The following is a 20788-nucleotide window of genomic DNA, read 5'->3' as shown; positions in this document are numbered from 1 at the left end:
AGCACATGAGCCTTCAGAGGACATTTCAGATGCCAACAGCTGCAGCTTTCATGACTCCTGATCTTTTCAAAAGAATGTTGACATCCTTGGCCACCCTCAAGAGCTGGGGTCTGGCATGCCTCATAGCCTTACCTCCTGCCACCCCAGATCCTGAAAGCATGGCCCCTGAGGAGAACAGAGATCCAGTAATCATCTGAGCCCTGCAAAGTCTAAAATTTCTAAAATTAGTAAAGAGACTCTGGCTCAAAATGAGACCAGGCAAAAGAGTGATGGAAATGAATACCCCAAGTTTCACTCTGGCCAATGTAGGCAAGCAACCCCTGTCATAGGGGAGCATATAGGATGTCACACCACAGCATACACACACATACAACATTGAAATAAACAGAAGAAAGGGCTGGAGAGATGGCTTAGAGGTAATGGTGCTTGCCTGCAAAGACTAAGGACTCATATTCAACTCCCCAGATCCCATATAAGCCAGATGCATAAGGAGACACATGCACAAGGTTGCATATGTGCACAAGATGGCACATGTCTGGAATTTGATTACAGTGGCTAGAGGCTCTAGCACACCAGTTCTTTCTTTATCTCTATCTCTCTCATTAAAAAAAAAAGGAGGGCTGGAGAGATAGTTTAGCAGTTAAGCACTTGCCTATGAAGCCTAAGGACCCAAGTTTGATTCCCCAGGACCCACCTAAGCCAGATGCACAAAGTGACACATTTCTGGAGTTCATTTGTAGTGGCTAGAGGCTCTGGCATGCCCATTCTCTCAGTCTGCCTCTCGTTTTTCTCTCTGCTTGCAAGTAAATAAACGAATATATTTTAAAAAATAGGAGCCAGGTGTAGCACATGCCTTTAATCCCAGCATGGCAGGTAGAGGTAGGAGGATCGTTGTGAGCTTGAGGCCAGCCCTCCAGCCCTCTTCCTTCTTCTTTTTTTGTTTTGTTTTGTTTTGAGGTAGAATCTCACTCTGGTCCAGGATGACCTATTCCTTTTTTATTTATTTATTTATTTTTTATTTATTTGAAAGCATCGGACAGAGACAAAGAAAGAGGCAGATAGAGAGACAATGGGCGTGCCAGGGCCTCCAGCCACTGCAAATGAACTCCAGATGCGTACGCCCCTTGTGCATCTGGCTAACGTAGGTCCTGGAGAATCGAGCCTCGAACCAGGGTCCTTAGGCTTCACAGGCAAGTGCTTAACTGCTAAGCCATCTCTCCAGCCCCCAATATTTTAAAAAATATTCATAATATGACTATTACATATAAGGGCTAGAGGGATGGCTTAGTGGCTAAGGCTCTTGCCTACAAAGCCAAACAACTCAGGTTTAATTCCCAGGTACCCATATAAGCCAGATGCACAGGGTGGGGCATGCATCTGGAGTTCCTTTGCGTGGCTGGAGGCCCCGGCAAACCTATTCTCTCTGTCTGTCTCCCCTCTTCTTTTCTCTCTCAGATAAAAGCCAGGCGTAGTACCACACGCCTTTAATCCCAGCACTCAGGAGGCAGAGGTAGGTGGGTCATCATGAATTCAAGGCCACCTGAGACTATATGGTGAATTTCACATCAGTCTGGCCCAGAGCAAGACCCTACCTCAAAAAATCAAAAACATAAATAAATAGGGCTAGAAAGATGGCTTAGTGGTTAAGCACTTGCCTATGAAGCCTAGGGACCATAGTTCAAGGCTCAATTCCCCAGTACCCACTCAATTCCCCAGTACCCACATAAGCCATATGCACAAGGTGGCACATACACCTGGAGTTCATTTGCAGTGGCTGGAGGCCCTGATGCACCCATTCTCTCTCTTTGCCTCTTTTTCTGTCTGTCACTCTCAAATAAATAAATAAAAATAAACAATAAAATAAATAAATAAATCACTAAACACACACACACAAAAGGGCTAGAGGGATGGCTTAGCAGTTAAGGTGGTCTGTAAAGCCAAAGGACATAAGTTCGATTCCACAGGACTCATATTAGCCAGATGCACAAGGGGCATCTGCAAGGAGTTTGTTTGCAATGGCTGAAGGCCCTGGCACACCCATTTTCTCTCTCTCCTGTTCTCTGTCAAATAAATAAATGAAAATAAATTAATTTTAAAAAACCACTATTTTATCCAGGTATGTTGGTACATGCCTTTAATCCTAGCACTCAGGAGGCAGAGGTAGGAGGATTGCTGTGAGTTCAATACCACTGAGACCACATAGTGAATTCCAGGTTAGCCTGGGCCGGAGTGAGACCCAACCTCAAAAAACCAAAATAAAATAAAATAAAACAAAAAGCCCAAACACAAAATGTTAATTTTTTCTGTTTTTGTTTTTCGAGGTAGGGTTTTGCTCTAGCCCAGGCTGACCTGGAATTCACTATGTAGTCTCAGGGTGGCCTTGAACTCATGGTGATCCTCCTACCTCTGCCTCCCAAACGCTGAGATTAAAGGCATGTACCACGGTGCCTGGCCTTTTTGTTTTATTTTATGGGATAGACCCAGGCCATCCATAAACTGCTGGGTTCAAGTGGCTATAAATAACACTACTGAGAAACTGTGACTATTTAAAAAGCATACACTTTTATAACATTGGGTACATTCACAACTTCTACAACCATAACTATTCCCAAAAGAAACTTGGAGGCATGGGCTGAGATAGCTCAGCGGTTAAAGACACTTGTTTGCAAAGCTTGCCAGCCTGGGATTTGATTACTCAGTACCCATATAAAGCTAAATGCACAAAGTGGTGCCTGCAACTGGAGTTCATTTGCAGTGACAAGAGGCCCTGGCATGCCCATTTTCTCTCTCACTTGCTCACTCAAATAAATATATTTTAAAATAAATAAGAAAAGCCAGCCCCCCCTCCCTCCTTCTCTCTGTTGCTCTCAAATAAATTAATAAAAATAAACCAAAAATAAATTTTTAAAAAAGGGCTGGAGAGATGGCTTAGTGGTTAAGCGCTTGCCTGTGAGGCCTAAGGACCCCAGTTTAAGGCTCAATTCCCCAGGACCCACGTTAGCCAGATGCACAAGGGGGCGCACACGTCTGGAGTTCGTTTGCAGAGGCTGGAAGCCCTGGAGCGCCCATTCTCTCTCTCTTCCTCTATCTGTCTTTCTCTCTGTGTCTGTCGCTCTCAAATAAATAAATAAATAAATAAATAAATAAATAAATAAAAATTAAAAAAAAAAAAGCCAGGCATCATGGTGAATGCCTTTAATCCCAGCACTCTGGTAAGCAGAGGTAGAAGGATCACTGTGAGTTCAAGACCACCTTGAGACTACATAGTGAATTCCAGGTCAGCTTGGGCTAGAGAGAGACCCTACCTTGAATAAATAAATAAGAAGCTAGGTATGGTGGTGCATGCCTTTAATCTCAGCATTCAGGAGGCAGAGGTAAGGAGGATCGCCATGAGTTCAAGGCCAGCCAGCGACTACAGAGTGAATTCCAGGTCAGCCTGAGCTCAAGTGAAACCCTATCTGGGGAAAAAAAAAAACTTTTGTCACTAAACAGTCACTCCCCCTTTCTGTATCCTATCCCCACGGATTTGCCTGTTCTGTCTATTTTATATGACTTGTAGGATATGTGACTATTTGTGTCTGGCTTTCATCACTTAGTGTGATGTTTTCAAAGTTCATCCAACTTGAATTAGTACTCCATTTCTTTTCAGAACTGAATGGTATTTCACTGTATCTATATGCCACATTTCCCCCTGCTGTACGTGGGGAGTAGTTATATTGTGAATAACACTGCTAATATTCACACACAAGTCTATTTGGATACTCCTTTCTGAACAGTTAATAGATCATATGGTAATTCTGTGTTTAACTTATTTAGGGACCACTACACTTTTCCACAGCTGGCCATGATCGTTTGAATTGTAATTATGATCAGGTTGCTACCTGGTCTGGTGGCGCATGCCTTTAATCCCAGCACTCGGGAGCAGAGGTAGGAGGATTGCTGTGAGTTCAAGGCCACCCTGAGACTACATTGTGAATTCCAGGTCAGCCTGAGTTAGAGTGAAACCCTACCTTGAAAAACCAAAAAAGATGAGGTTGCTATTTCCTTATGAGGGGTGCTGTTCTGAACTACTTCTAAACACCGCCGCCAGACCAGCAAGCTGTATGCTGCCACCTCTCCCACCCCACAGCAGCACCTGAGCCTCTCTTACCCACCCTCTGCAGGTGTTTGGTGACATGGACCAGGTGCGGATGACCTCGGAGGGCTCCGACTGTCGCTGCAAATGCATCATGCGGCCACTGAGTAAGGATGCCTGCAACCGGGTGCGCAGTGGGCGTGCGCGGGTGGAGGACTTCTATGCAGTGGAGACCCTGAGCTCAGGGGCCGACTGCCGCTGTTCCTGCACCGCGCCGCCCTCCTCCCTCAACCCCTGTGAGAACGAGTGGAAGATGGAAAAACTTAAAAAGCAGGCACCTGAGCTCTTCAAGGTAGGCTGGCACAGTGAGGGGTGTGGCCAGGCTGTATTCTTGGTGACATAGGGAAACTGAGACTCCATAAGGAGCAGCCAGTAAGGGTCAGAAACAATTTGCTCACTTAAGTTGGTGGCCTCTTGGCATCTACCTCACTGTACCAGATTTCACCCAAACCACATACCTACCTGTACTTTATCTGTATTTATTTTATTTTATTTTTTTATTTTTCAAGGCAGGGTCTCACTCAAGACCAGGCTGACCTGGAATTTACTATGTAGTGTCAGGTGCCCCCAAACTCACAGTAATCCGTCGACCTCAGCCTCCCAAGTGCTGGGGGGGGGGGGGTCAAAAGCAAAGGATTTTTTTTAAATTTTTTTTCTCAATTTTTATTAACATTTTCCATGATTATAAAAAATATCCCATGGGGCTGGAGAGATGGCTTAGCAGTTAAGCGCTTGACTGTGAAGCCTAAGGACCCCAGTTTGAGGCTCATTCCACATTAGCCAGATGCACAAAGGGGCGCACGTGTATGGAGTTTATTTGCAGTGGCTGGAGGTCCTGGTGTGCCCATTCTCTCTCTCTCTCTCTCTCTAGCTGCCTCTTTGTCTGTTCCTCTCAAATAAGAACAAAAAACAAAATTTTTTTTTAAATCCCATGATAATACCCTCCCTTCTCCCACTTTCCCCTTTGAAATTCCATTCTCTATCATATCCCCCTTCCCATTTAAATATTTTTATTTAATTATTTGAAAGAGAGAGAGATAAAGGAAGGGCATGCCTGGGCCTCCAGCCACTTCATACAAACTCCAGAACATGTGCCACTTTGTACATCTGGTTTATGTGGGTGCTGGGGAATTGAACCTGTGTCTTTTGCCTTTGCAGGCAAGTGCTTTAACTGCTGAGCCATCTCTCCAGCCCAACAAAGGATTTTTTTAAATAAATATTTTTTATTTTTTTATTTACTCAAACTCCAGACAAATGTGCCACGTTATGCATCTGGCTTTTATGGGTCCTGGAGAATCAAACCTGGGTCCATAGGCTTTGCAGGCAAGTGCCTTAACTGCTGAGCCATCTCTCCATCCCAGCAAAGGATTTTTTGAATACCAGAAAATCTCCATTTTCTTGCACCATTTTTCTGTACTCCAGTTCCCAGAGGGTAATATGGTGAGAACCAGGTAACCGGTGTGGTATGCAACAGAAGAGCCCTGACCTTGAGTCATTGGCTGGAGGAGAAATGCTCTCCCATAGTCCACGGCTGTTTCTTCCAATAGGGTGTCCAACATTTTGACATTGAAACATGATGTTCTTTTTTTTTGGTTTTTCAAGGCAGGGTCTCACTCTGGTCCAGGCTGACCTGGAATTAACTCTGTAGTCTCAGGGTGGCCTTGAACTCATGGCGATCCTCCTACCTCTGCCTCCCGAGTGCTGGGATTAAAGGCGTGTGCCACCACGCCCGGCTTTTTTTTATTTTTTTTTTATTTTTTTAATTTTTATTAACATTTTCCATGATTATAAAATATATCCCATGGTAATTCCCTCCCTCCCCACCCCACACTTTCCCATTTGAAATTCCATTCTCCATCATATTACATTGTATTATATTATCATTGTAATTACATATATACAATATCAACCTTTTTTTTAATTTTTATTAGCATTTTCCATGATTATAAAAAAATATCCCATGGTAATTACCTCCCTCCCCCCCCACACACTTTCCCCTTTGAAATTCCATTCTCCATCATATTACCTCCACATCACAATCATTGTACTTACATATATACAATATCAATCTGAAACATGATGTTCTTAACTACAAATGTGTAAAGCCACAGTTATAGTTATACTAGGATACATGTGGTCATGGGCGGCAGGTTGGACGTGCATACAAAATACATGGCTCTGAACTAATATGGTAATCTCTTCTGTATGCAAGAAAGGCAAAGAAGCAAGAGACCCATTGAAGAACTGACTATCAGCTTTTAGCTTAAAATGTTCTCTTTAGCCAGGCGTGGTGGCACACGTCTTTAGTCCCAGCACTCGGGAGGCAGAGGTAGGAGGAGAATTGCTGTGAGTTCAAGGCCACCCTGAGACTACATAGTGAATTCCAAATCAGCCTGGACTAGAATGAAACCCTACCTCAAAAAAAAAAAAAAAAAATCTCTTAAATTTATTTTATTTTTAGAACACCTAAATGCCAAAGTTATCAAATTTGGAGGACATGAGTGCATTTTAAGCTGCAACCTTCTGACAACGTGGCAGTACCTGCATTACACCGTCTCCCTAGAGCCTCCCTTAGTGCCCTGATAACACCAGGCACCCAGACCTTAGGCCCATCTGCAGTTACAGGAACAAATCCAGTTTCTGCTCCAATCAATGGACCAATAACTGAATTGAGGTTTCATTTTTAAGACCAGCTGGCCTTGAACTGGCTGTGTAGCTTAGGATGGCCTCAAACTCAGTGATCTTCTTGCCTCCGCTTCCTAAGTATTGTGATTCCAGACATGTACCACCACGCATGGCCTCAATAACTGAATGGTGAGTATGCTTGTCAGGACAGACAAAACCCTTTGCACAAATGCTGGCTCATGTCACCTTTTGGAAAAAGATCTTACAGCACCAGCTTTACATAAATTGGAATCTCGGGCCCAGAGAGGGGATGGATTTGCTTAAGATCACACAGTACTAAGGAATTGACAGTGCTAAGATCTGAACTAAGGAATTCTCTACTAATCTATTTCCCATCAGAGTAGTCACTAGATCACTGTCACCAGCAGGCCATTGTCCCTTAGGTCTCCTTGGTACATAGCAGCCACAGGATTTTGGTTTTTAGGTTTCTTTTTTTCCAAGGTTTATTGAAAATTCACAATTTGAACTTGGATCAGTTGTTTACAGGCTGTTATAACAAAACTTTATGTAAGTAATTGTGAAGGTTTATTTATTTATTTATTTTCTCTGTTGAGTAAAGACATTGGAAGGGAGAGGAAAGGACAGGGAGGGAGGGAAGGAACATAATGCAGGCTACAGCCAGTAAAACCCCCTCTCCTATTCAGAGCTTAGTGGAGGAGGGTCACAAAAAGGTTGCCTTCCCTGCCTGGCTCCTCATGGAAGTCCCATCTCCTTCCCTTGTCCAGTTCTCTGGGCCCCTCAATGCCCCTTTTCTCCCATCAGCCAAGTCCTCTTGCGGTCTGAGTTCTCTCACTGCCTGGGTTCTCTTGCTGCCTGCTCTTTTATGGTGCCATTTCCCTCCTCAGCCACAGGATTTTGACACAGTCTTAGAGAACTGGAAGGGGGTGCATATGGAGTTATTCCAATTGGGTGGGAAACAGGGCCAGAAGGAACTGCCTGAAGAGTGTTAAGGAACCCTGAGAAGAGGAAGGGGCGGATGTAGTGAGAGCCAACATGGGTTTCTCCCATTTCATTGGCTCCTCCTGCCTTCAGTAGGAGGTCCTATATAAACATCCCTCAGGGCAGGGGTTAAGAGGAGCCCTTGGGGCTGGTTACCTGTAGCCCACCTCTTTAGCCCAGCTCCTCCCTGCACTGTAATCACTTCAGCTGTGATCTGACCTTGGCCACACAGCTGTGTAGGAGAGGAAAGACTGTCCTGCCCTTTCTCTTGGGTAGGCTGGCACAGGCTGATGCCTCTTAACCTCTCCCCTCCTGTTCCTTCTGGACCTGGGCTAGACATACCACCACCCTTGAGTCCCCAGGCCTGTGAGGACACAGCTTCTGACTCCCAACAACATAGTGTGTTCAGTGCTGGACCAAGAGATGTACCAATGACCATGGGAACCCCAAGAAGAGGATAATTATAAACCTGGGCCTTAAGGGATTTGTAGGAATCCCCAGGCAGAGAGAGGGCATCCTGGACAGGGAAAAGTTGAATAGCTGTGACAGGGTGCTTCTCTGTCCTCTCTCTGCCCCATCCCAGCCCCATGGCCACCTGTCATTTCCGCTTACACAGTGCTTTGTAAACTATCTGCAGCAGAGGATCAATTCTTTTGTTTTGTTTTGTTTTTCAAGGTAGTGTTTCACTCTAGCCTAGGCTGATCTGGAATTCACTATGTAGTCACAGGGTGACTCAAACTCATGACAATCCTCCTATCTTGCCTCCCAAGTGCTTGGGATTAAAGGCATGTGCCACGACGCCTGGACAATTTTTTTTTAAATCATCCCTAATACTTTTGTAAAATAGTATTTTATATATATAAATAAATTTTAGAAAAAGAAGGTTGGGGTTATAGCTGAATGGTAGAGTGCTTGCCTAGCATCTGCAAAGTCCTGGGTTCTGTCTGCAATGCAAAAAAAAAAAAAAAAATCACCACAACAGGGTTGGAGAGATGGCTGAGCGGGTAAGGCATTTGCCTACAAAGCCCAAGGACCCAGGTTCGATTCCCCAGTACCCAAATAAGCCAGATGCACAAGGTGGCACCATGTTTCTGGAGTTCACTTGCAGTGAACTCTCCTCCCTCCCTCTGTCTCTGCCTCCTTCTCAAATAAATAAAAATTAAAAAAAATCAAAAAGGACAAAGAATACTTACCTGGCAGGAGAGATACCATGATCACAAAGGTGGTCTTCCCAGGATGAGGCTTATCCATTGCACTTTGGATGTGCTGACCCCTGCGATTTCCCCAAATGCAGGAAACTTGACTGCATAATTTGTGATAGTGGGAGACTGCGTTCGTGCTCTCCCCTGCAAAAGAAAAGAAGAAGAAGAAGAAGTACAAAACAGGGAAGGGAGGAAAGAAATAAAGGAGGAACAACAAAACTGGCATGTCAAATTTAAGTCCAATATATTTTTAAAAATTTTTTATTTGCCGGGAGTGGTCGTGCACACCTTTAATCCCAGCAATCAGGAGGCAGAGGTAGGAGGATCGCTGTGATTTCGAGGCCACCCTGAGACTCCATAGTGAATTCCAGGTCAGCCTGGGCTAGAGTGAGACCCTACTTTGAAAAAACAAACAAACAAACAAAAAAAAAAAACCTTTTATTTGTCTATGAACAGACAGAATAAGAAGGGCTTCAGGCTTTAGAGAGGACTTAGCTGTTAAGGTATTTACCTGTGAAGCCTAATGTCCCAGGTTCAATTCCCCAGGACCCATGTAAAGCTAGATTTAGTGGCGCATGCATCTGGAGTTCCTTTGCACTGGCTGGAGGGAGGCCCTGGCATGTCTGTGCTCCCTTTCTGTCATTCTTTTCTCTCTCTCTCTCTCTCTCTCTCTCTCTCTCTCTCTCTCTCTCTCTGTGCTTGCAAATAAAAAATGAATTAAAAAAGGGGGGCTTCATTTATGAAGATAATTCTTCTCATCTATCAAATGGATCCTCATTTGTAACCCTTTTAGTAAGTTTTGTTCTGCAGGATCCTTCCCCATTTTCACAAAGTTGTGATGACAGGATCCATCTCAACTCGTTTTCTCTGGAGTCAGTGGGGCTTTCCTTCACTCCATCTTCCAAGAACCAAAACTGGATATTCCACTGTGGTTTTGTTCCCTGTTTGAAATATTTTGACTTCCCTCCCTTGAAGGAAAACCAGGAACCAGAGAAGTAGACTTTACTAAAGAGACAACTGGCTTTCTGATGCTGTGGACTTGGATGAATTGCTGGGGGGGAGGGGTGTTATGGAGAATGGTGACAAATTTCATTACCTCTGACATGCTGTCCTAGGGAACCAGGGCTCCCACTAACTTATGAGGTTTTTAAAATGACATGGCATTAAAATAAATTTGGATTTGCTCATAAAAAAGGGGGGGGGCACTGGAGGGATGGCTTAGCAGTTAAGTGTTTGTCTGTGAAGCCTAAGGACCCCAGTTCAAGGCTCAGTTCCCCAGGACCCACGTAAGCCAGATGCACAAGGTGGCGCATGTACCTGGAATTTGTTTGCAGTGGCTGGAGGCCCTGGTGCACCCATTCTCTATCTATTTGCCTGTTTCTCTGTTTGTCAACTCTCAAATAAAAGAGAAGAAGAGGAAGAAGAAGGGCTTCTTGCCACTTTAAATAAACTCCAGACACATGTGCCACTATGTTCATCTGGCTTTATGGATACTGTCAGGGTTTGTAAGCAAGTGCTTTTAACTGCTGAGCCATCTTGAGTAGTCTCCCAGTGACATCAAACTCTCAGCAGTCCTCCTACCTCTGCCTCCAAAGTGCTGGGATTAAAGACATGAACCACCATGCCTGGCCCCAGTGTCTTTTTTCCATGTGTGTATGTATGTTTGTATGCATGTGGATGCACAGGCACATGTGTGTACATGCATGTGGAAGCCAAAGTTCAAGGTCGAGCATCTTCCTCAATTGCTATCCACTTCATTTTTTTGAGACAGGGTCTCTCTTTGAACCCATTTGGTTAGACAAGCTAGCCAGCAAGCCCCAGAGATCCCCTTAGCTTCACCTCCCAGTGCTGGGGATACAGGTAAACATCACCATGCCCAGCTTTTTTATTTTATTAACAACTTCCATGATTATAAATAATACCCCATGGTAATATCCTCTCTCCCCCCACTTACCCCTTTTTTTAAAATTTATTTTATTTTATTTTATTTTATTTATTTATTTGAGAGCGACAGACACAGAAAGACAGAGGGAGAGAGAGAGAATGGGCATGCCAGGGCTTCCAGCCTCTGCAAATGAACTCCAGATGCGTGCGCCCCCTTGTGCATCTGGCTAACGTGGGACCTGGGGAACCGAGCCTCGAACCGGGGTCCTTAGGCTTCACAGGCAAGCGCTTAACCACTAAGCCATCTCTCCAGCCCCCCACTTACCCCTTTGAAACTCCACTCTGCATCATACCCCCTCCCCATCTCAATCAGTCTCTCTTTTACTTTTGATGTCTTGATCTTTTCCTCCTCTTATGATGGTCTTGTGTAGGTAGTGTCAGGCACTGTGAGGCCATGGATATCCAGGCCATTTTGTGTCTGTGGGGAGCATGTTGTAAGGAGTCCTACCCTTCCTTTGGCTCTTACGTTCTTTCCGCCACCCCTTCCACAACAGACCCTGAGCCTTGGAAGGTGTGATACAGATATTGCAGTACTGAGCACTCCTGTCACTTCTTTCTACCACCATGATACCTTCTGAGTCGTCCCAAGGTCACTGCCATCTGAAAGAAGAAGATTCTCTACCAAAATTGAGAGTAGCATTAATATAAAGGTGTGAACATTAACAGAAGTGCTTACTGGGCAGTTTGATAAGCATAGTATATACATTTATGCCCAGCTTTTTTTTTTTCAATTTTTTTTAAATTTTTCACAATATTTATTAACTTTTCCATGTATGCCCAGCTTTTTTTATGTGGGTGTTGGGAATCTGAACTCAGGTCCCCAAGCGTGTTACCCACAAGCTCATTACCCACTGAGCCATCCCCAGCCCCTCACCCAGTATCTTATTATTCGAGTCAGCACATATAAAATTGCTCTGCCAAGTGGCTACAAAATATCCTAAAATCCTACCATTCTGTTCTGTAATGATTTTGTCATAGGTGTGAGGAGCAGTTTGCGCGCACTGGCCACAGAGCACAGTTGAGGGAGCACAGCTCCCGCGCGCCATGTCTCTTCTCCCCTCAGCTCTTAGCACAAGCTGTGTTTTATGTGGCAGGTCCTCTGCTAGACAGCTTTGCCTCATGTGCGCTCCTCCTCCTGAGCTCAACTCAGAAAATAATCCACACCCGCTCCCCGAGAAAGCTGAACCAGATCCTCTGTGTCTGGCTCTGTGTCACCACCTGTGTCCTTCAGAGCTTGCAAAGGACTTCAAGGTTTCCTGATGGTTATGTTCATCCCTGTCTGTGCTTCTTGGCCAAGTGAACATCTCCTGAACCCAGAGAGGGTGGAGGGGCATAATCCAGAGGGCTCAGATGCCAGGCTCAGGAGCTAGGAAGCCACATGTGGGCAGCGGAACCTTAGAAAGTCACCTAGCAAGGGAGAGCCCCTTGTCACAGCCAGTTTTCAGGGCCACAGAGGCAGCAAGGAAACATCCCCAGGAGCCCCTACAATAAATGTCATGGCTGCGGGTCTTCCTAGCCTCACTGTGGGGCCACACTGTGCTGAGCGCCGTGTGGCTGCATGTGCCGCCACTCCTCACCACGGTTAAGCTTTCACTGATACCTAATGTGCTGGCTATCTCATATCCTGATAAGGTGAAAGGGTGGGCCAAGCAAGGGAGCCTAGCATCTGCCCCAGACCCTGCCACTACAATGGTGTGCAAGCCCCTCCTCTTCTCGTAGTTCCTGTTTCTCCCTCATGATATAGCCCAGGGGCAGGAAAGTATATAGGGAAGAAATAATCAGTTTATGCTGACCTGGTCTCTTCTTGGCCCCACCACTTAGCACTGGTGGCCTTGGGCAAGCTGCTTCACCAGCCTGAGCTGCAGCCTCTGATCTATAAAATAAATATACAAGTGTCCCGTATTTGGGGTTGGGTTGGTCTCTCGAAGCAGGTCCAGAAACCAGTGATACATGAGTGAGGGGCATGTTATGACTATACTCTCTAGGGACACTGTACGTGAAGCCTGGCCAAGGAAGGGAGGCTGCCCATAAAGGGAATGGCCCCAAGCCAAGGACCAGCCTTGGGATTCCCTCATCCCCCAGGAGCTCTAGAGAGGGGATGGCAGCTCACATCATCCCCTTGGGACCAGGGAGCTGAGCTCTCAGGTGTCATAACAGTTGGTCATGCCTCAAGGCTGCCCTGGGGGACATTTATATGCTAGCAGTTCTTTGAAGTCACTGAAAAGGGAGGCACCCCAGAGAGAGGGTGCTTGTATGTCCTACAGATAGGAGAAGGAGAGTATGGTTTTCTGTAGCAAAGAGAGACAATGGCAGACAGCAATTACTTATCTATTTCAAATAGTCAGTAGAGAGGAATTTGAATGGTCCCATTATGTACAAACTAGGTATTGAGGTGGTGTATATATAACCAATTGTCCAGTCTTAATACTGCATGATATGCCCACTTCTTGAAATGCCATTCTGTACCGCTGTTGCAGTCAAGTTTGCATTGCTAGTAGAAATCACCCAACCAAGAGCAGCTTGTGGCAAAAAAAGAGGTTTATTTTGGCTTACAAACTCGAGGGGAAGCTCCATGATGGCAGGGAAAATGGCTAGCATGAGCAAAGGGTTGACATCACCCCTGGCCAACATAAGGTGGACAACAGCAACAGGAGAGTGTGCCAAACATTGGTGTGGGGAAACTGGCTATAACACCCATAAGCCCAACTATACACAGCCCCCAGAAGGCATTAATTCCCAAATCTTCATCAGCTGGGAACCTAGCATTCAGAACACATAAGTTTAAGGGGGAAACCTGAATCAAACCACCACATTGTATCATGGGCCCCCATAAATTGATATCCATACATGATTTAAAATGCAATGCATTTAGTCCAACTTTAAAAGTGCCCATAGTTTTTTTTATCAATTCCAATAATGTTCATACATCCTCATAATCCAAGATCTTTTAACTGAGCCATAATACCAAAAATAACCTCAAGAAACCCATAATGGCACAGATTCACACTGCAAAAGATGGCTTTGGGCATATCAAAGAAATACTTAAGCAATATATGATTTAAACAGGGCAAACACCAAACTCGGTAACTCCAAGTCCAACAACTCTAGCCAGTGACAAGTCTCCAAGTCCAATAATTCTAACCAGCAACAAGTCTCTGGAGTTCCAATTCTGCCCCTTCAGTTAGGCTTCTCGCAGTCCTGGAAAACTTCACTGGGACCCACAGCTTTCCTTAGCGGCCATCTTGTGGTCCCAGCATCTCCACTGGGTCTCCACTGCAATCCATAGTTCATCCTCATGGCTCCATTGGGTCTCCATGCAGGCAATCCTGCTTCACACTGCCCATGTCCATTTCCAAAACACAAGACAGTGTTACAAACTCAATGACCCTCTCTTTCCTGCATTTTTTTGTTTGTTTGTTTGTTTTTCGAGGTAGGGTCTCACTCTGGTCCAGGCTGACCTGGAATTAACTCTGTAGTCTCAGGGTGGCCTCGAACTCTCGGTGATCTTCCTACCTCTGCCTCCCGAGTGCTGGGATTAAAGGCGTGCGCCACCACGCACGGCTGTCCTGCATTTTTTATACTCCACAGTACCAGGTAGGGTTCCAATTTGTTAATCCAGGGGGGAATAAAGCAGACTTTGAAGAACAGGACACTCCTTGACCTGCCCCAGTGCAGGTCAGCTGGCCCAATCTCAAAGGTTGTAATCTCTCAATTGCGGCTGAATGGGCAGCAGTCCACCCAAAGATCTTTTTTTTTTTTTTCTGTGCCATATCCCTCTGCTCATACCAGTTCATTTCTATGCAAAGCAAACCTGTACAATTTCTGAGGACACGGGCATAACAACAAGCTTCTCACACAAACTGCCTCTAGCCCAGTCCAAGCAAAGCTCTTTCTCACCCTCACAAGTCAAACCTCACAGTCCATCGTTCTTACTGCATTCAGGTCTTTCAACTCTGACCAGAATAGCCCATCAAGCTGTATTTACAGCACTGCAAGGCATCTCTTAGGCCAAGGTTTCAAATCCTTCCACATTCCTCTTGAAAATCAGTTCCAAAAGGTCAAAGCCACACAGTCATGTATCTAGCAGCAATCCCACTCCTCAATACCTCTTTACTGTTGCAGTCAGGTTTGCATTGCTGGTAGAAACCACGCAACCAAGAGCAGCTTGTGGGGAAAAAAAGAGGTTTATTTTGGCTTACAGGCTCGAGGGGAAACTCCACAATGGCAGGAAAAACGATAGCATGAGCAGAGGGTGGACATCACCCCTTGGCCCACATAAGTTAGACAACAGGAACAGGAGAGTGTGCCAAACACTGGCATGGGGAAACTGGCTATAACACCTATAACCCTGCCCCCAACAATACACCACCTCCAGCAGGTGTCAATTCCCAAATTTCCATCAACTGGGAACCTAGCACTCAGAACACCTAAGTTTATGGGGGCACCTGACTCAAACCACCACAACCACCTAAGTAGGCCCAGTGATTATGTGTCAGTAAAATTAAAAGAAAACAAAGCATGGGCTGGAGAAATGATTGCTCAGTGGTTAAAGGCACTTGCTTGCAAAGCCTAATAACCTGGGTTCAATTCCCTAGTACCCATGTAAATCCAATACCCAGAAAGTGGTATATGTGTCTGGAGATCTTTTGTAGTGACAAGAGGTCGTGGCGCTCCCATACTCTCTCATTCTCTCTTTATTAACTAAGTTTAAATTTTTATTTTAGGGCTGGCAAGATGGCTTAGCAGTTAAGGCACTTGCCTGCAAAGCCTAAGGACCCAGGCTCAATTCCCCAGTACCCACATAAAACAGATACACAAGGTGGCACATGCATCTGGAGTTCATTTGCAGTGGCTAGAGGCCCTTGTACACCCATTCTCTCCCTTTCTCTATCTCCAGGTCCCATGTAAGCCAGATACACAGTGACATAAACATGTGATGTTTCACATGCACTCAAGGGAGTGCATGCATCTGGAGTTTGTTCACAGTGGCTGAAGGCCCTGGCACAGCTGATCTGGAATTCACTATGTAGTCTTAGGGTGGCCTTGAACTCACAGTGATCCTCCTCTCTGCCTCCCAAGTGCTGGGATTAAAGGCATTCTCCACCATGCCCAGCTTATTTTATTTATTTTAACTGCTAATCCATCTCTCCAACCCTCTAAAAACTTTTTTTAAAAGTTTACTTTATGGGCTGGGGAGATGGCTAGCAGTTAAGGCATTTCCCTGCAAAGCCTAAGGACCCAGGTTTGATTCTCCAGGTCCCACGTTAGCTAGATGCATGTTATGGGACATGTATCTGGACTACATTTGCAGTGGCTAGAGGCCCTGGCATGCCCATTCTCTCTCTCTCTCTCTCTATCCACCTCTGTCTCTAATAAAAAAAATATATATTTTTTTTTTTAATTTTACTGTAGCCAGGCATGGTAGCATACACTTTTAATCTCAGGACTCTGGAGGGAGAGGTAGGAGGATAGCTATGAGTTTAAGGCCAATCTGGGACGATATAGTGAATTCCAGGTCTGCCTGGGCTAGAGTGAGGCTCTACCTCAAAAAATTAAAATAAAATTTAAAAAAGGGCTGAGCATGGTGGTGCATACCTTTAATCCCAGTATTCGGGAGGCAGAGGTAGGAGGATTACATGAGTTCAAGACCACCTTGAGACTACATAGTGAATTCCAGGTCAGCTATGCTAAAGCAAAACCCTACCTCAAAAAAAAAAAAAAAAAAAAAAAAAGGAATAAATAAATAAAAAGTTTAAAAAAAGAGTTGGAGAAATTTCTCAGTGGTTAAGGACCTGCCTGCAAAGCCAAATAACCTGGGTTCAGTTCCCCAGTACCCACATAAAAGCCCGATGCACAGGGAGGCACATGCATCTGGAGTTGTTTGCAGAGGCTGGAAGCCCTGGTGTGCACATTCTCTCTGTCTCTCTGCTTGCAAATAATTAAATAAAATTTTAATTTTTTTAAAGGACTAGAGAGATGGCTCAGCCATTAAAGGTGCTTGCTTGCAAAGCCTACTGGCCTGAGTTTAATTTCCCAATACTCACATAAATCAGATGCACAAAGTGATGGCCACATTTGTTTGTAGTGGCAAGTGGTTGTGGCACACCCTTTCTCTCTCTCTCTTCCTGCCTGCTTGCAAATAAATTAATTTTTGTTTTGTTTTGCTTTTCGAGGTAGGGTCTCACTGTAGCTCAGGCTGACCTGGAATTCCACTATGTAGTATCAGGGTGGCCTTGAACTCATGGTGATCCTCCTACCTCTGCCTCCCAAGTGCTGGGATTAAAGACATGCACCACCAAAGCCTGGCTCAAAATTATTATTTTTTAATATTTTTAATTAATTATTTATTTATTTATTTGACAGAGAAAGGGGTAGGGAGAGAGAATGGGTGTGGCAGGGCCTCCAGCCACTGCAAACGAACTCCAGACACATGCAACCCCTTGTGCATCTGGCTAACATGGGTCCTGGGGAATTGAACCTGGGTCCTTTGGCTTTGCAGGCAAACGCCTTAACTGCTAAGCCATCCCTCCAGCCCTCAAAGTTCTTTTTTAAATGTTTAAAAAATAGAATCTGGCCAGATGTGGTGGCTCACACCTTTAATCCCAGCACTCGGCAGGCAGAGGTAGGAGGGATCGCTGTGAGTTCGAGGCCACCCTGAGACTACATAGTGAATTCCAGGTCAGCCTGAGCTAGAATGAGACTGGCTCTACCTTGGGGGAAAAAAAAAAAACAAACAAACATATATATATATATATATATATATATATATATATATATATATATATATATATATGTATACATATATGTATATGTATACACACACACACATACACATACATACATACATATATATATATATGTATATATATATATGTATATATATATATATATGAATGATCTGGCTGATTATAGTATCACATGCCTATAATATCAACAGTTGGGGGGCAGAAATAGGAAGGTCAGGAATTCAAGGCCAGCCTTGTGATGTGAGACACTATCTTGAAAAACAAAAGCCTAAATAAGCAGGTAGAGCGGTGGGAATGTGGCTCCATGGTTGAACATTTTACCTAGTATGGAGAAAGCCCTGGATCCATCCCCAACACTACAAAATGCAGAAAACAGAAATAGGTATAGATAAAAACTATGTAATCTGCTGCCTTTTCTGTGATTATGAGCAGGCTGGCACTAGGGAGTGCAGAGAGCACAAGGGGACCGCTGTGTGCACATGCTGGTTCTTAACTAACTGGCCGCCTCCTCCGACAGCTGCAGTCCATGGTAGATCTCCTGGAGGGCGCCCTGTACAGTATGGACCTAATGAAAGTGCATGCCTACATCCAGAAAATGTCCTCCCAGATGAACACACTGGAGGAGGTAAGTGTGGGGGCGGGGGCAGTGCCAATGGCCCAGGCTCCATCCAAAGGGACTGGTTTCACCTTGGTGGCCACAGGAAGCGGAGCTTCAGCAGGAAGTTGGAGGAGGGAAGTTCGGGCTGCAGTGCCCCACCTTTGGGGAGGAGGTCTGGCTGGAGCCAAAGGGCCTGAGGAAGCTAGAAGGCTGGGTGGAGAAATAGGGGCACCTGCTGGTTGTGTGGAAGGGATACAGGGCAAGATGGAACTTGCAGCTGTCCTCCATGTACCAAGACCAAGATCCACACTGCAGAACTCTGGAGCATCATTACAGAAAGTACCAGGCATGGTGGCGCATGCATCTAATCCCAGCACTGTGGAGGCAGAGGTAGAAGGATCGCTGTGAGTGTGAGGCCACCCTGAGACCACATAGTGAATTCCAGGTCAGCCTGGCCTAGAGTGAGACCCTACCTCAAAAACAAACAACCTCCCCCAAAAAAGTCAATGGTGCTACTGGGTTGGTGCAACATGACAAAACTGGTCAACTCCCAACCCTGGTTGGGCCAGGATCAGGACAGCCTGACTAGCCCAGAACCATCTTGGGGGAAACAGATACTGAGGGTCCCTGTCTATTCAGGCTGGATGTGCTATAGGGCAAACCGATGGTCAGAACTGCCCTCTGGGTACAGTAACAGTTAAATGAGCCTGTAGGTTCAAGGCCTACTTTTCTGTTGGCATGGCCTGGCCACCACCCATTTCCTGCATCCGGTCTGTGCTGAGCCACCAGGGGTCTGGGGACCAGCAGCTGCCAGGAGCAGGCGTGGGGACTTCCTTTCCTAGCTTCCTTTACAGAGGGAGGAGGTATCTGGGCATCCTGTGCCCCAGGAGGGGAGACTAACCCCTGACTAAGCCCAAAGCTGAGATCATGGTACCTCCTCATGGCTGAATCCCCTCCTCCTGGCTGAACCCATGCCAGCCAACTGAAGAAAGCTTACAGCTATGGATTTCTTCTGTGCACCAGTGTTTCCTTTGCATGCCAGGCTCTGGCCTTGCTCGCTGTGAGGCCAGCCTCCTCTGACCCTCTGACCTTTCCTCTTGTAATCTCAGGAAATGCAAATCCACTCCACAACACTGAGTTAGAGATTGGATGATCCATTGGCCAATTCTGGAATACATCAGAAATGATTTCCCTGGGGACTGGGGAGATGGGTCAGTGGTTAAAGATGTTTGCTTGGGGGCTGGCGAGATGGCTTAGCATTTAAACGCTTGCCTGTGAAGCCTGAGGACCCCAGTTCGAGGCTCTATTCCCCAGGACCCATGTTAGCCAGATACACAAGGGGGCACATATGTCTGGAGTTTGTTGGCAGTGGCTGGAGGCCCTGGCTCATCCATTCTTTCTCTCTTTCTCCCTTTCTCTCTGTCACTCTCAAATAAGTAAATAAAAATAAAACAAAAAGTTTTTTTTTTTTAATGTTTGCTTACAAAGTTTGCCAGCCTAAGTTCAGTTCCCCTGTACCCACATAAAGCCAGATACAATAAGTGGCGCATGTACCTGGAGTTCATTTGTAGTGACAAAAGGCCATGGAATGCCCAATCTCTCTCTCTCCTCCCCACGTTGTAAATAAATATTTTTTCAAAAATTAACAAAAAGAGGCCAGGCATGGTAGTTTACACCTTTAATCCTACTACTTGGGAGGCAGAGGTAGGAGGATCATAGTGAGTTGGAGGCCAGCTTTGAGATTACATAGTGAATTCCAGGTCAGCCTGGGCTAGAGCGTGACCCTACCTTGAAAAAAAATTAAGCCGGGCATGGTACTGCACGCCTTTAATCCCAGCACTCGGGAGACAGAGGTAGTAAGATTGCTGTGCATTTGAGGCCATCCTGAGACTCCATAGTGAATTCCAGGTCAGCCTGGGCTAAAGAGAGACCCTACCTCGAAAAAACCAAAAAAAAAAAATTTAAGAAAAATAAATGATTCCCACAGCCACAGAACACCAATTATTTGATTATCCTCTGTTTCCCTTTATTGGTGTTTTGTTTTTGTTAACTCTGACTTACTAAATGGTAAACATTTTGGAGAAGGGGCTCTTTTGCTGACCCTTGGGAAGGGATAGCTCCCTCCACCAAAGAGACCTTTCCCAAGGGTCAAGCAGCAACCTGGTTCCAGCTTCCCTCTGCTTTTTTCTTTGCCACCAGTGGTTCTCAACCGAGGATGATTTCACACCCTCTTCTATGTAGCTAGAAATATCTGGAGGTGGCTTGGGTTGTGAGAACTTGTGCAAGGGATGAGTGGATGCCGTCGGGTCCTGTGGGTGAAGACAGAGGTGCCACAGTGCATAGGACAGTCCCCAGCAACACATAGCCACCTGACAAATGTCAAGAGTGCCGAGGCTGAGAACGTCACCCTCACGCACTTTGACTTCCACTTTTCTGGGGTCTTGGTGAAAATGCACTTTCCTATTCATTTGCCTTGCTGGTCCTCACAGTGACTCTGAAATTTAGTTATCATTATCATCAAGATCCCCATTTGATAGGC

General features: G+C 45.4%; 1 protein-coding gene and 1 non-coding gene across 2 annotated transcripts in view; both read left to right on the top strand.

Moving 5' to 3' along the window:
- The window catches only part of Olfml2a (olfactomedin like 2A), a 46640-nt gene that overhangs the window by 6003 nt on the left and 19849 nt on the right, over window positions 1-20788 (top strand). Inside the window, exons 2-3 of the mRNA XM_004662799.3 lie at window positions 4164-4427; window positions 18169-18276. Coding sequence (XP_004662856.2) covers window positions 4176-4427; window positions 18169-18276 — 360 coding nt within the window. The 5' untranslated portion in view covers window positions 4164-4175. The remainder of the gene's footprint in view (window positions 1-4163; window positions 4428-18168; window positions 18277-20788) is intronic.
- On the top strand, window positions 8945-9108 carry LOC123457972. The gene has a single exon (XR_006635315.1). It is a non-coding gene; the product is annotated as a U1 spliceosomal RNA (small nuclear RNA).

This window comes from Jaculus jaculus, chromosome 1 (genome assembly GCF_020740685.1).
Source record: "Jaculus jaculus isolate mJacJac1 chromosome 1, mJacJac1.mat.Y.cur, whole genome shotgun sequence".
Taxonomy (NCBI): Eukaryota; Metazoa; Chordata; class Mammalia; order Rodentia; family Dipodidae; genus Jaculus; species Jaculus jaculus.
This window is presented reverse-complemented; position numbering and strand designations above follow the sequence as displayed.